At 41.7% G+C, this 13,043-nt stretch overlaps 1 protein-coding gene across 5 annotated transcripts in view; it reads left to right on the top strand.

Annotated features, from left to right (window-relative positions):
- The window catches only part of GLT1D1 (glycosyltransferase 1 domain containing 1), an 88,982-nt gene that overhangs the window by 39,452 nt on the left and 36,487 nt on the right, over positions 1 to 13,043 (top strand). For 3 of the 5 annotated variants that reach the window (XM_044776056.2, XM_044776057.2, XM_044776058.2), the window contains 3 exons: positions 810 to 866; positions 9,688 to 9,783; positions 10,411 to 10,460. In XM_044776056.2, coding sequence (XP_044631991.1) covers positions 810 to 866; positions 9,688 to 9,783; positions 10,411 to 10,460 — 203 coding nt within the window. Of the gene's footprint in view, positions 1 to 809; positions 874 to 9,687; positions 9,784 to 10,410; positions 10,461 to 13,043 lie in introns of all 5 variants that reach the window. The other 2 variants (XM_070515845.1, XM_070515844.1) reach the window with 1 other exon arrangement.

The following is a 13,043-nucleotide window of genomic DNA, read 5'->3' as shown; positions in this document are numbered from 1 at the left end:
GGGCTTGGGAGCAGCACGTGGGTGTGAAGGCAGCCTCTGCCGCCTATGCTGCCTCACTTTGAACACCGGCCAGCCGCTGGGACCTCAGTTTCCAGCCGGATAGACTGGAGGAGTCAGCCCGCCCACCAGGGCCTTAAGAAATTCCAGGCTTGTGGTGAGGGTGCCCACCCAGAGTTGGGGCCCAGGGCAGGCGTGGAGCAGACACTCATCAATTAGCTGTCATTCATATTATTCAGTGTGAATGACAGCTTGACAAGTGCATTGGACAGGTGCTTAGACAACTTGATTTACATTTCATAAAATTTCAGATTTTTTCAGTTATCAAGATAATCTGTTAAATGTTGCCACTGAATTGTCTATGTCTTAAAATGTTCAATTTTCTAGAGAATTTTAAGCTTAAATCTGCCTGAGGAAGTGACACAGATAGCAGGCCATCGTATGTGATTTGGGGGGGAGGTTAGAGATTTTAAGTAGACGTGAGTTCTCTCTGGGGGCCGTTGGAGTTTAGTTGGGAACATTTTAGAAACCTGTCACCCTCGTGCATTTTGTAGGAACTCGGGCCTCCTGTGACCTGGAGGCTGCCGGCTGGTCGAGATGGGGGCTGGGAGTGGTGGCTCTTCTCCCACTGGGAACCCCGGGGTTCGCTGTCAACCTTATAGGCTGGAGGATTAATGGGAATTCAGTGAAGCGCTCAGAGCTCTGAGTTCTTTTTAAGAACCAAGTATGACCGTTATATAAACGTCCACACAAACTACCTGGTTCTGTCTCATCCCCATGAACTTTGTCTTTCTATCTTTCCTCTGACCCAGGAATTGCAACAGTCCCGAACCCCGCCTTTGACTGGGATGCCTTCCTTCAGCGCTCAGGTGAGAGGTGAGACCTCATGGGGGTTTGACCCAGGGCATCATGTCGGCCGGTGTCATTACTCGTTAGTTTCACAGCGTTTGGAAGACGCGGCTGTCGGGTCACAGAAATGCACTGTTTTAGGGAGAACAGGGACGGGGGAGCACTGGTTAGAGCAAGACAGGATTTGGAGAACAAACGCAGTTTCCCCCTGTTCTTGGAGACGCTGGGGGTGGCATCTCCTCGTGAGGACCTGCCGGCTGGAGAGCAGGAGGGAGGGAGCCGCGGCCCTTCTGACGCGCTCGTGGGACATGCCTCCCGGTGTGTGTCCCACTCCAGGTGGCATTCGCTCCTCGGAAAGACGCCAGCCTCGTGCGTTCCTGTCCCTTTATTAGTGACACACGCGATGAATGACCACTGTAAAAAACACGAGAAAGTGGAGACCAGATACAGAAACAAAAATTGAAGGACTCGAAATCTCAGCACCAAAAAGGGACTGCTGTTAATGTTTTGATGTGATCTTTCTCAACAATTTTACACATATATGTAAAGATTTTATGTATTTATATATAATTATAGATATATATTATATCTATAGATATTGTATCTATATTATATATTGATATCATATATATTGTATCTATATTATATATTTTTGTCTTTTAAAATCATTATATAAAATAGATACAATATAGTAACATAATTACAGACCTGTATATGGATATATTATAATCTAAATATAACATATATTATTAAATATAATATATTATATATAATTATTTTTAAAAGACAAAAATACAGGCAACCTATACTTTCTGCTCTAACCTGCCTTATTTATTCATTATGTCAATAATAATATGAGCTAATTTGTCATTCTTTAAAAATTTCTAACATAAAATTTACATGTAGTGAAATACAGAGACTTCGAACATAAAATTAAATGAGTTTTGACAAATGTCTACACCCGAATGCAGAGATCACCTTCCTCCCGCTCAAGAAGTTCCCTCGTGGGCTCTTCCACATTTAGTCCCCGTGGCCTAGAAGTGACCCCTGCCCCAGTTTCTATCATCCATGACAGAAGTTGCATTCCATTGTATGGACATACCACCAATGGTTTATCCGTTCTCCTATTGATGGATTTTTGAGTTGCTTCCTATTTTTAGCTATTATAAATAAAACTGCTCTGAACATCCTGGTGCAGAGATTCTGGTGAGCTATGTTTTCATTTCTCTTGGATAAATGTCTATAAGTTGACTAGCTTGGTTATAGGGTGCATATTTGCTTAACTTTGTAAAAAAACAGCCAAACAATTTTCCAAAGTATTGTGCCATTTTACACTTCCATAGACGTTGATGAGAGTTCCGGTTACTCCACATCCTTGCCAACAGTTGGTACTGACAGTCTCTTCAATTTTAGTTATTCGAGGGGGATGATGAAATCGTATCTCATTGTGGTTCTGATTTCCATTTCTCTGAGATGAACGGCGTTCACTACCTTTTCACATGCATATTGGCTATTCATGTATCTTCCTTGGTGAAGTGTCTAGCCAAGGCTTTTCCCCAATTTTTTAATTATGTTGTTTGTCTTTTAATTCTTGGTGTGTAGGAGGTTTTAAAAAATGTATTCTGGGTACAAGTCTTTTGTCAGATACCTATATTGTGAATATTATCTCCCATTCTCTGGTTTACCTTTTCATTTTCTTAACTATGTCTTTTGAAGAGCAGAAGCTGGCCATGATCGTATAGCGGTTAGTACTCTGCCTTGTGAAGAGCAGAAGTTTTTAATTTTGTTGAAGTCTAGTTGATCAATTTTTCTTGCATGGTTAGTACTTTTTGAGTCCTGTCTAAGAAATCTTTGCTTACCCTAAGGTTGCAAAGGTATTTTCCTTATTTTTTATTATTTTTTCCTCTGGAAGTTTTAGCATTTTAGCTTTTCATTAGGATTGTAATCCATCTGGAATTTTTTGTGTGTGGTATGAGGTAGGGATTAAAATTCATTTTTTTTCTATAAATTGTTCCAGTATCACTTATTGAAAATGCTTTTCTTTCCTTATTGAATTGCTCTGGTGCCTTTGCTGAAAATCAATTTACTGTGCGTGAGTGTTCTGTTCATCTATATGTCTATCCTCACACCAAGATCATGCTGTCTCATGGCTGTAGATTTATAGTAAATCTAGAAATCAGGTAGTGTTTTTCAACAACTTTATTTCAGAATTGTTTTAGCTATTGTAGATTTTTTGCATATCCATATAAATTTGGAATCATCTTGTCAATTTATATAAAATCCTGTTGCATTGAATCTATAGATCAATTTAGGGAGAAATCACATCTTAACAATAATTTGTACTAAAATCTATGAACAGGTGTATGCGTACATTTATTTGCCTTATTTATCTTCATAGTGATTTGTACAGGTCTTTCGTGTATTTTTTTTTTATATTTTTAAGATTGGCACCTAAGCTAATAACTGTTGCCAATCTTCTTTTTTTTCTTTCTGCTTTTTTCTCCCCAAATCCCCCCAGTACATAGTTGTATATTTTAGTTGTGGATCCTTCCAGTTGTGGCACGTGGACGCCGCCTCACTGTAGCCTGATAAGCGGTGCCATGTCCGCGCCCATGAACCGAACCAGCGAAACCCTGGGCCGCTGTAGCGGAGCGTGCGAACTTGACCACTCGGCCACGGGGCCGGCCCCTCATGTATTTTTTTTTAACTTATTTTTAAAGATTGTATTATTTTTGACATCATTATAAATGGGATTGAAAAATTTTTCATTTTTGAATGGTTTGTTGCTGGTATATAGAAATACAATTGATTTTTCTACATTGACATTTTATCCTGCAAATCTTGTCAATTTATTAGTTCTAATTATATCATGACTCTTAATTCCTTTATAGTATTATTTTAAATTCTGTAATCTTATTTGACCAACGGCTCTTGTTGGTCATTTCGATTTTTTAAAACTTTTGGGTATGCAGTGATGAAGGACTTCAGTCTTCATATATTGGCCCAATTGTTTTCTTAGCAGCAATTCCTAAAAATGGAATCACTGGATTAGATTATGCACTTAAGCAGAGCTTTCATATGTCTTACACAATTGTCCTTTGGCAAGGTAGCATCAATGTGCGTGTCCATCAGCAATGCTGTGAGGGTGCCACTTTCCCCACAGGTGGTAGAGCTAGGAGAGTCTTGCCATCGTGTTTTCCACGCACAGTAGGACTTCAGCATAGTCAGGATGTTTAAAGAAAATTTTATTGTATACTATTTCTAAGTATAGAAGGTTTAGTTGTCCACAAATGAGGCCCATAAGTGCATGCTCTATGGGATCATAACTGCCTTATAGGCTGACCAACCCAATATTTCTGGTAAAGGTGCTGAAACAGCTAAAATTGGCTTATCAAATGCAATGTTTTTATTGAGATAAAAATGGCATGTAACATTATATAAGTTTCAGGTATACAATGTTATAATTCAACATCTGGTTTTTTTTAATGTAGCCAATTCCCTTTATTTATTTATTTATTTATTTATTTTGAGGACGATTGGCCCTGAGCTAACAGCTGGTCCACTGTTCCTCTTTTTTTTTCCCCTCCCCAAAGCCCCAGTACATCGTTGTATATCCTAGTTATGAGTCCTTCTAATTCTTCTCTGTGGGACGCTGCCACAGCCTGCCTTGATGAGCAGTGTGTAGGTCGGCGCCCAGGATCCGAACCGGTGAACCCTGGGCTGCCAAAGTGGAGTGCACAAACTTAACCACTGTGCCACCAGGCCAGCCCCATAATTTGACATCTGTTTACACTATAGCTTACCACCAAAAGGCTAGTTGCCATCCATCACCCTACACTTGACCCCCTTCACCCATTTTACCTACGCCCCCCAACCTCCTTCCCCTCTGGCAACCATCACTCTCTTCTCTGTATCTATAAGTTTGTTTTTCTTTTGTTTGTTCTTTTTTTTTTTTTTCAGGTTCCACATATGGGTGAAATCATATGGTATTTGACTTTCTCTGTCTGACTTATTTCTCCAACAGTTGTTATTTCTTAGCATAATACCTTCAGGGTCCATCCATGTTGTTACAAATGGCAAGATTTCATCCTCTTTTATGGCTGAATGATATTCCATTGCATGTATATGCCACATCTTCTTTATCCATTCATCCTTTGATAGACACTTAAGTTGTTTCTGTATCTTGGCTGTTATAAATAATGCTGCAGTGAACATAGGGGTGCATGTATCTTTTCAAGTTAGTGTTTTCATATTTTTCAGATAAATATGCAGAAGTGGAATAGCTGGATCATATGGTAGTTCAATTCCTAATTTTTTGAGGAATCTCCATACTGTTTTCCATCGTGGCTGCACCAATTTACATTCCCACCAGCATGTAGGAGGGTTCTCTTTTTTCTCCATCCTCTCCAACACTTGTTGTTTCTTGTCTTTTTGTTCATTAGCCATTCTGATGCGTGTGAGGTGGGATCTCATTGTGGTTTTGATTTGCATTTCCCTCCAACTGCAATTTAAAGCCTGAGAATTTGTCTGTTTTGACCTGAAAGGTTTCCTCCGAGAGACGACAGTGAGGGGTGCTCTTGGGGAGGGCTCAATTTGCAAGTTCTGCTGTAAACTTCAAAGAAGAAGCTGAAGGTGCAAAATCAAGCCCTGCCCTCAGCAAGTGTGAAGACCCCCTAGCCTGTTTTTCCTCCAAAAACTTCAAGCAAAACCTCCACCACGTACTGTATGTCAGCATTGGGTTCCCTGCAAAAGAAAAAAATCTCCAAGCATTTTATTAGAAATAATTTTCGGAGTGTATTCATCAGTCTCAGCGACAAGAGCAGAGCTGTTCTCAGCATTACAGATGGACCCACGCGATCCGATTGCTTTATCATGTCCGGAAGGGTGCGCCATTATTCTGAACCAGTGGGCATGTCTTAAATTGCCTGTTGTAAGGTTATTTCATCTTCTGTGTATCACAGGACACAGTTGCAGTGTAACTAAGATTCATAATTTCCCAAAGGAGAGAGATTCGTCATCAACTTCCAGTCTCAACGGTTGATTGTTTCGCTGTTCTTACGAGGGAGTGATTCACTGAACAGCCAAGAGATTTAAAATCCTCCCTAGACAACGTTTCCTCTGGAGTCCTGCTTGGCTGCAGTTTAATCTTGATGTGTGCAATTAGAAGTTGTAAATGTATTCAGAATAGATGGGCACAGGGAAGCTTGGGCTGTGATGCTGGTAGCTGAGCGGGGTAGGTAATGGCTTACGGGTAAGATGTAGAATTAATCCGCGTCTCTGGGTTCTATGATCAGTTGCCTGTCCTCCTTTGTGTGGCCATTCATCTTTGTCTCTTTCAGACTCTAGAGATGACCCATCTTCCTCCCCCCTCCACTGTCTTACCCTGCCCCCCGAATGTTCGAAACCTGTGACTGTGATTGGCACCTCCACTTTGAGCTTGAGACAGTGAAAACAGAAGATACAGTGAATTTGATACAGGCTGTTAGTGATCAAATACTCGCCCTCTGAATTCTTATGAACTGTTAACCTTGAAGTCAAGGGGAGTGTGTTGGGAAGGGCCTCGTTTATCACTCCATATAAATAGGCGGGCCCCTGATTAGGCGCCACGGTTTATCAGTTTATCGTCTGCTTCCTAAATAGCTGATGTCAGTTTTATGACGCATTCTTCTCTACAGTATGTAGCAGGTTTTTGAGGACATTCAGTTTTATCTCTAAGGTCTAGCTAACAAATTACTGAGTCTCCTTGGTTTAAAACATTAAACCAATTTTATGCTAACCGGATCCCACATTCGAACAGATCAACCAGGAGCAAATAAAGAAGGAAGTAGGTTAAATGTGCTAAGTGGCCTTGCTGTAATTTTTCACATGATATTTACAGTAGCTCTTCTGATGAGAAGATGCATGTTTAGACATCGAGTTAGTTACCTGGTCTTTGAGTTTTCTGTGCATTTCCAAATGTCTCTTAAATGTTGTTACGATGCAGTGCTCCATGATTTTTGCTTTTAAATGCCAGTGACCCACACATGTGAAGTAATGATTCCCAAAAGACCATCAAACCCAGAAACCATGAAAGCTTAAATTTGACCTGGCCATTCCACCACTCCTTCCTGTTTTTCTGTTGTCCATTTTATATTCTTCTTATTTCTATTTATTTATTTATTTTTCTCTCTTTCTTTTTTAAACTCTATTTGTATTTTCTATACGGAGACTCTAATATGCCTAACTCACATGGTGTATTTTTCCTCCTCAGGCTATTCCTTGGAAAATTAGCTTATTTTTCATATGGAAAATGGGTGTTACTAGATCCCTTTATGCATCAATGGCCCCCAAAATCAGACTTATCAGCTAAAATTCCCAAACCCTAATACACTCAACTGATGTTCTCGAATTCTTTTCTGCTTATAATAACATGTGAAAAAAATAAAGAGAGCTGCTAGAATAGACAACAGTGGGTAGAAGTTGGCTTCACTCAGACTGGGTTTCTGTTCTGGAGCCGCTGATGAGTGACTTTGCGGGTCAGGCGACATGGTGCGTAGCCTCTTGGGATGATGTGGTGGCAGACCGGGAGAATGACTTGTTTTGTTTTGAAGATAAAAATGCCATTCTCCAGGAAATGATGACATCAGAAAGACACAGAATTGCACGCATTTTAAGGGATGAGTTCAAACCTTGTTAACCTAGATATTAGAGGAAAAGCAAAGAGAAGAAAAATAAGCTTTGGGTTAAAATGAGGAAACAAAATCCACTAAAAAATTAGGTAGGTACCTGCCTCCCCTCCAAACCCACAGAGCACCTGTTTTAGTTCCTTTTGAAAATCGAACAGTGAACAGACTACTTTCCCCGAGGCTGGCCATGGTCGAAGGGAGCCTGGAACTGATGAATGAGAGCTGGTGCCTCAGTGCGAGGGGCTGAGCATGCGGTTCTTCCATCAGGATTTGTCAACTATTGTCTTTATTTCCTTGAAAATGATATTTCTATATGTGAGAAGTGCATATAAGCAACTAGAACCCAATTGCTGTCTCTGCATTTTGTTTTCTTAAAATCCTAGAATAAGACAAAGCATTTAGTCCTCTGCTCTGTCGTTCTCTTATTTAGTTTCCTAAATTCCCATGACATCCAGTCTCCAACCCAGGAAGACCGCGAGGGGAGCGGCAGGGGACTGCGATCAGCTCCCTCTCCCTCCAGGTCTGGTAGGGCAGGGGCCTCAAAATCAGTTTAGTGAGTTGGGGACCAGCACTTTTAACAATATGAAATGAAATAGAACAAAAAACTGTCAAAGACCTCATCTGTAGCAAGGCTAATTTCTTTTTTGGAAACTATGTATAAACTCTGTGGATAAATGCATAACCCCTGTGTAGGGATTGCAATATAACATGTGTATCTTACTGTAGGTCCAGTCAGCAGTTGAAGACCCGTGTTGTGAATTATAGAGGATTCTCTTCCCAGGGCTGTCTTTCCCAGGGGTCCTGGGGTTGGTGCAGGGCCACTTTTTTCCAGCTTCACCTGACTGGAAGGCCAACAGTCTTCTGCACCTGCTATTCTGGGCAGCTAATGTGTCAAATCGAAGTCGAGGAGCAAAATAATTTCCATCTATACTGTCACATAGCAGAAATAAGGAATTAAGTGGAGGCTTTTTGCCGAGACATCACATAGTTTCTTACAATGATGCTTTCTTTGGATATCTTCTCTGGACGCCATCTCTGTGTTTCTGTTTTGTTTTTGTATGCCCTTTTTTTCAATTCAGTAATAACGATTCTCAACTTTCCCCTTCTTTGGGTTTTTCTTCTTTGGTTTTCCCTTTCATGCTTTTTCTCCTTCCACCTTCCTTCTTTTCCTCTTCTTGTATATTTGAAGAGATAGCTCATGCACATGATGATGATGATGGTTGAAGTGATTTTGTATCCTTTTCAATGTGTCACGTCTGGAGACACATAATGTCAGCTTCTTTCATTACTGGTGATTTTTCTTTAATATGTAAACTGTGTGTGTGCGTAAACACAAACCCATGTGCACTGGGCTGAGGTTTCCTACCTTGGTTAAGTGGGTACATGTACAGATGTTGTGTTTCCTTTGAAATTAATTAATAAGTCATTTTTGAGAAGGCACTTTTAATTTTTGTTCTCATCGAACTCTTATTGGTCTTAGCATTAATTGATGTTCTTGCGTAGTACTGTAGGGATGGACCTGGCCTTCCTATCTTTAAAGGTATTCTTCAACTTTCATCATTCATTAAAGAGAATGGCTTGTCTCCTGACCTCACTTTCTCACCCAGTCTGGTGTGGAGACTAGGAGTGGAGTCTAGGGGTGGAGAAATTGATTCCACCTCTGGGTGGGAGGTGCCACAAAGAACGTGGCCGTCTTCCACAACTAGTCTTATGTTACAGCTTTCACTATGGCAAAACTAAACCCTTCTGTCTGTCTCTGGGCAGGTATACTGTAAATGTGGGTACCTATGTATACATGTATGGAGTCAGGAGTACATTAATGTATAAACCATCTTTCCAGTTTCATCAAGAAAATAGTCTTCGTGGGTGGAATTGGGTCTAAATGTTTTCCAGGACCTCTGGCTCACACGTCGGTGATAACTGATTCAGTCCTCTGCCCCATCCTTCCTCACCGCAGCAGAGGCGCATTTACGTTTACGAGGCTGGGCTCACTCAGGTTTACCCATCAAGAGAGAATGTTCGTTCATGCAGGGAAACGAATACAAGGGTCAGGAGTGGGAACAGCTGGCTGAGAAGTCTGAGGCCCCGCGGGCCCTGAGCTGTGTCTGGGGTCGTGGATGCTGTGTTACCCTTCGAGTCCTCTCCCCTGAGAACATCCTGAACTCTTCCGTTGCAGAGATTAACCAAAGTGCTGATAATTTACACGTGTTTCTCCTGATATGCGGACTCAGACAAGTGAAAGACCCTCTCTATGTGGTGGATGTGTTCTCAGGTATGTTTCTCAGGTCACCCTCTGTTTACGGGCGGGGCACATGTCTTCGCATTTCTCTCTTTAAGATTTTGAATTTTATCTTCGCACACTTTGCACATTAGCAGAACTGTTTCTAGATGGTCACTTTGGTAACAACCAGAAAAATAATAGCGCTGTGGAGTCATTTCAATTGTTTTCTACTTTCCTTGCCCTCAGCTTCTGAGGAAATTATAAAAGTAGTGAATAATTGTAAGGCTAAAATAGTTTTATCTGAAGATGCTTTACACATGCCAATTTGTAGGCTGCATTTGGAGTTTTATTGCTTTGCTTAAGGTAGTCTGGGCTCTTACTCTTCAGCACCTTCTGAAGCCCAGATTCATTTGTGGAAGCATGTTAGTCCTGGTTATCTAATAAATTACGAAACTTGATAAGGTGTAACATTCTAGAAAAAAAATTTATTTAAAAGCATAAAATGTCAAATATTTACATTTTAAATAAATATAGTTAAATTTGACTAATGTGGATGAAAGCAAAATGATATGAAATAATTTGTCTTATGGAGTAATTTGTATTAAACGTAGTTGTATTTTCAGCTGTGACTTAAACCATTTTCGTTTTTAAAGTTTTTTTTTCTTTTTTCTTCCCAAGAATGGCATCAGGAAGAGCCCAACGTTTACCTGGTCATTGTCGGCCCCGAGGTGAGTTGACTTGCCGTAAACATTTATCTCTTCTCTGCTTTCCTCTTGATACTTTTTATGTATTTTTCTCAAATTAGTTTATATTGTTCTTCTAACCAAAATTTTCTTTCCTTTTTAAGTAAATGAAGTCTGTTGGCCTTTTTAAAAATAAAAACTAGACCAAGGTTCAAGATTATGACGCACAAATCTTTGCAATTAATTCACTCCTACAAAGGATAACTAATAAATTCTTAGGGGAATACAGAGGAGTCATGTAAAGAGAAAGTCATACAAAGCAAAAGTTCGTCTAGGTGGCGCATAAGGCAAAATGTGTGTGGTCCAGCATGAGGCAAACACTATGTGTGGTCCAAATTGTCTTTGAAACTCCCCCAAATGGCTCAACAACAAACACAGAGCCGTGTTTTCAATGGAGCACAGATTAAGTAATTGGCGTGCGTTTAGGAGCCAGGTGCTATGGGCGGTAAGTGTGTGTAAGCGCGAGAAGCACAGTCTGCTGGGGAGACGCGGTGCCTGTCCGTGGCGGTGGGCTGGGAATGGCCCGGGGAATGGCATGGAGGTCCCGCCTCTCCTGCAGTGGCTGCCCGGATGTTGGCGCTTCTCCTCATCACTACGGGTCAAGCGCGTGCCTCTTCCACCTCTGGGCCGCGCGCTCGGGTTCAGAGAAGCTGTGCTGACACTGGTCATCTCATGAACATGAACTTTGACTTTCTCCAGGTGGTTTGGAAAACGAAACGGGCTTAGAGTTTCCAGCTGGATTGGACGCAGCATGGCGGGAAGAGCTCCCTCCTTCATGGGGCATCTGCTCCAGGGCCGCACTGTGCCAGCCCCACGGGAGCCACTCTCGGCTTCCTTTCCCACCTTTGCCCAGTGGGGAGAGTTGAGTGTGTGGGTGTTAGGTGCGTGCACGACTTCACTGTGTCACTCACCTCTGTGAGAGGACCGTGGGTGAACTCGTCGGGGAGTGGAGTTCCACACGACTCGGGGCTCATGTTGTGTGATTCTTCCTTACGCAGGTTTCCGGTTCCCTGGGGACCCACAAAGCATGCGGTGGGAGTCTGAAGGTTTTCTCAGGCTTCTGGAAGACCTGTGGAAATAATATGTTGGCCTAGAAAAAGGCCACCTAACCTAATACAAATAGCAAGGGCTGGAATCTGTGGCCTCATTGCCTGTCACATGGGAAATGAAGCACCCCGTTTGGGTTGTTTGGTAACACACACACACACGTTACACAGGCTCACACACACTCAGGGCCAGCCTTTTGGTGATAAGATAATTCCTGGTGCACTAATTAATACTAAGTCCCATAGTGGCGAAGTTATTATTATTATTTTTTTATTATTTTAATTCTCTTTCCATCCTTCCATTTGAAGATCATGATTGAAAGAGGTTTTAGTTTGGTGCTAAATTCTTGTTAACCGGGAGAGAACGCCTCCGTCTTAGAGCCGAGGGCTGGCAGCAGCCATCACCTAGAAAGAATTTAGTAATGTGGCTTTCTTTTTCGTTGTTTTTATTTTGATGGTTGCGTTCTACTTATGGCGTGTGATACTGGCTTCCTGACGATGAAAATTTCCTTTAAGAATAAATTGAATTGTCTTCACAAGAAGTATTAAATAAGCAACAGTACAGATGGTACGCAGATGTGACAAATTGTGAGAGTGCACGCAAATAGCCAAAGTTTGGGAAAATTTTTATGAAGTGTTAGTGTGTGTGGTGGAAGAGACACGAAAAAGAACAGGCCTGATGGAGAAAACCATTCAAAACTCCAAACTGAAGGTGATCTGATTCCTCGTTTGACGTTTTCTGGGTGGTGTTTCTTTTTAAGGAATCTGGAGAGAGGCGGCAGCCTTGGAAACACGTGTATAGCACTAAACATGTGCCGGAAGTCCCCTCCCAGAGACAGAGAGAGCCAGGAAGCGCGTGAGCTGGTGCAGAGGTCGGAGGAGGAGAGGGCGCTCCTGGAACAAGTCGCGCTTTCCTGGGTTTATCTGGAATCCTCATCTTTAACTCAGTCACAGATGAAGGACACAGGTGCCCGTTGTCTCATGAAGGCTTCGGAAGTCGTAGTCTTTTAGAAGAGACACTGATATTTTTGTTTTTAATTTATTTTTCCTTAAGATTGGCACCTGAGCTGACATCTGTTGCCAGTCTTCTTTTTTTTTTTCTTCTCCACCCCAAAGCCCTCCAGTATATAGTTGTGTATTCTAGTTGTGAGTGCCTCTGGTTGCACTATGTGGGTCGTCGCCTCAGCATGGCTTGATGAGCGGTGCCATGTCCACACTGAGGATCTGAACCGGCGAAACCCCGGGCTGCTGAAGTGGAGTGCGTGAACTTAACCACTCGGCCACGGGGCCGGCCCCTGTTTTGTTTTTTATATTAAACAATTAGGAATGTTTTTCACTACCCGAGGAAAGATGTCTTTTCTACCATTTGTTTTTGGAACGTGTCACTTTCTGTCCCTTTGCTTGCTTACTTTTGAAAGAACAATGAATGTAAAAAATGTTTCTCTTTTTTCCTAATTTCACTGCAAGGAAACTTGTTACTCAGGCTCCAGGTTGGAAGACAGTAGGAGAGGGCAGAGGCTGT

The sequence above is a fragment of the Equus asinus genome, chromosome 8, assembly GCF_041296235.1.
Source record: "Equus asinus isolate D_3611 breed Donkey chromosome 8, EquAss-T2T_v2, whole genome shotgun sequence".
Taxonomy (NCBI): Eukaryota; Metazoa; Chordata; class Mammalia; order Perissodactyla; family Equidae; genus Equus; species Equus asinus.
This window is presented reverse-complemented; position numbering and strand designations above follow the sequence as displayed.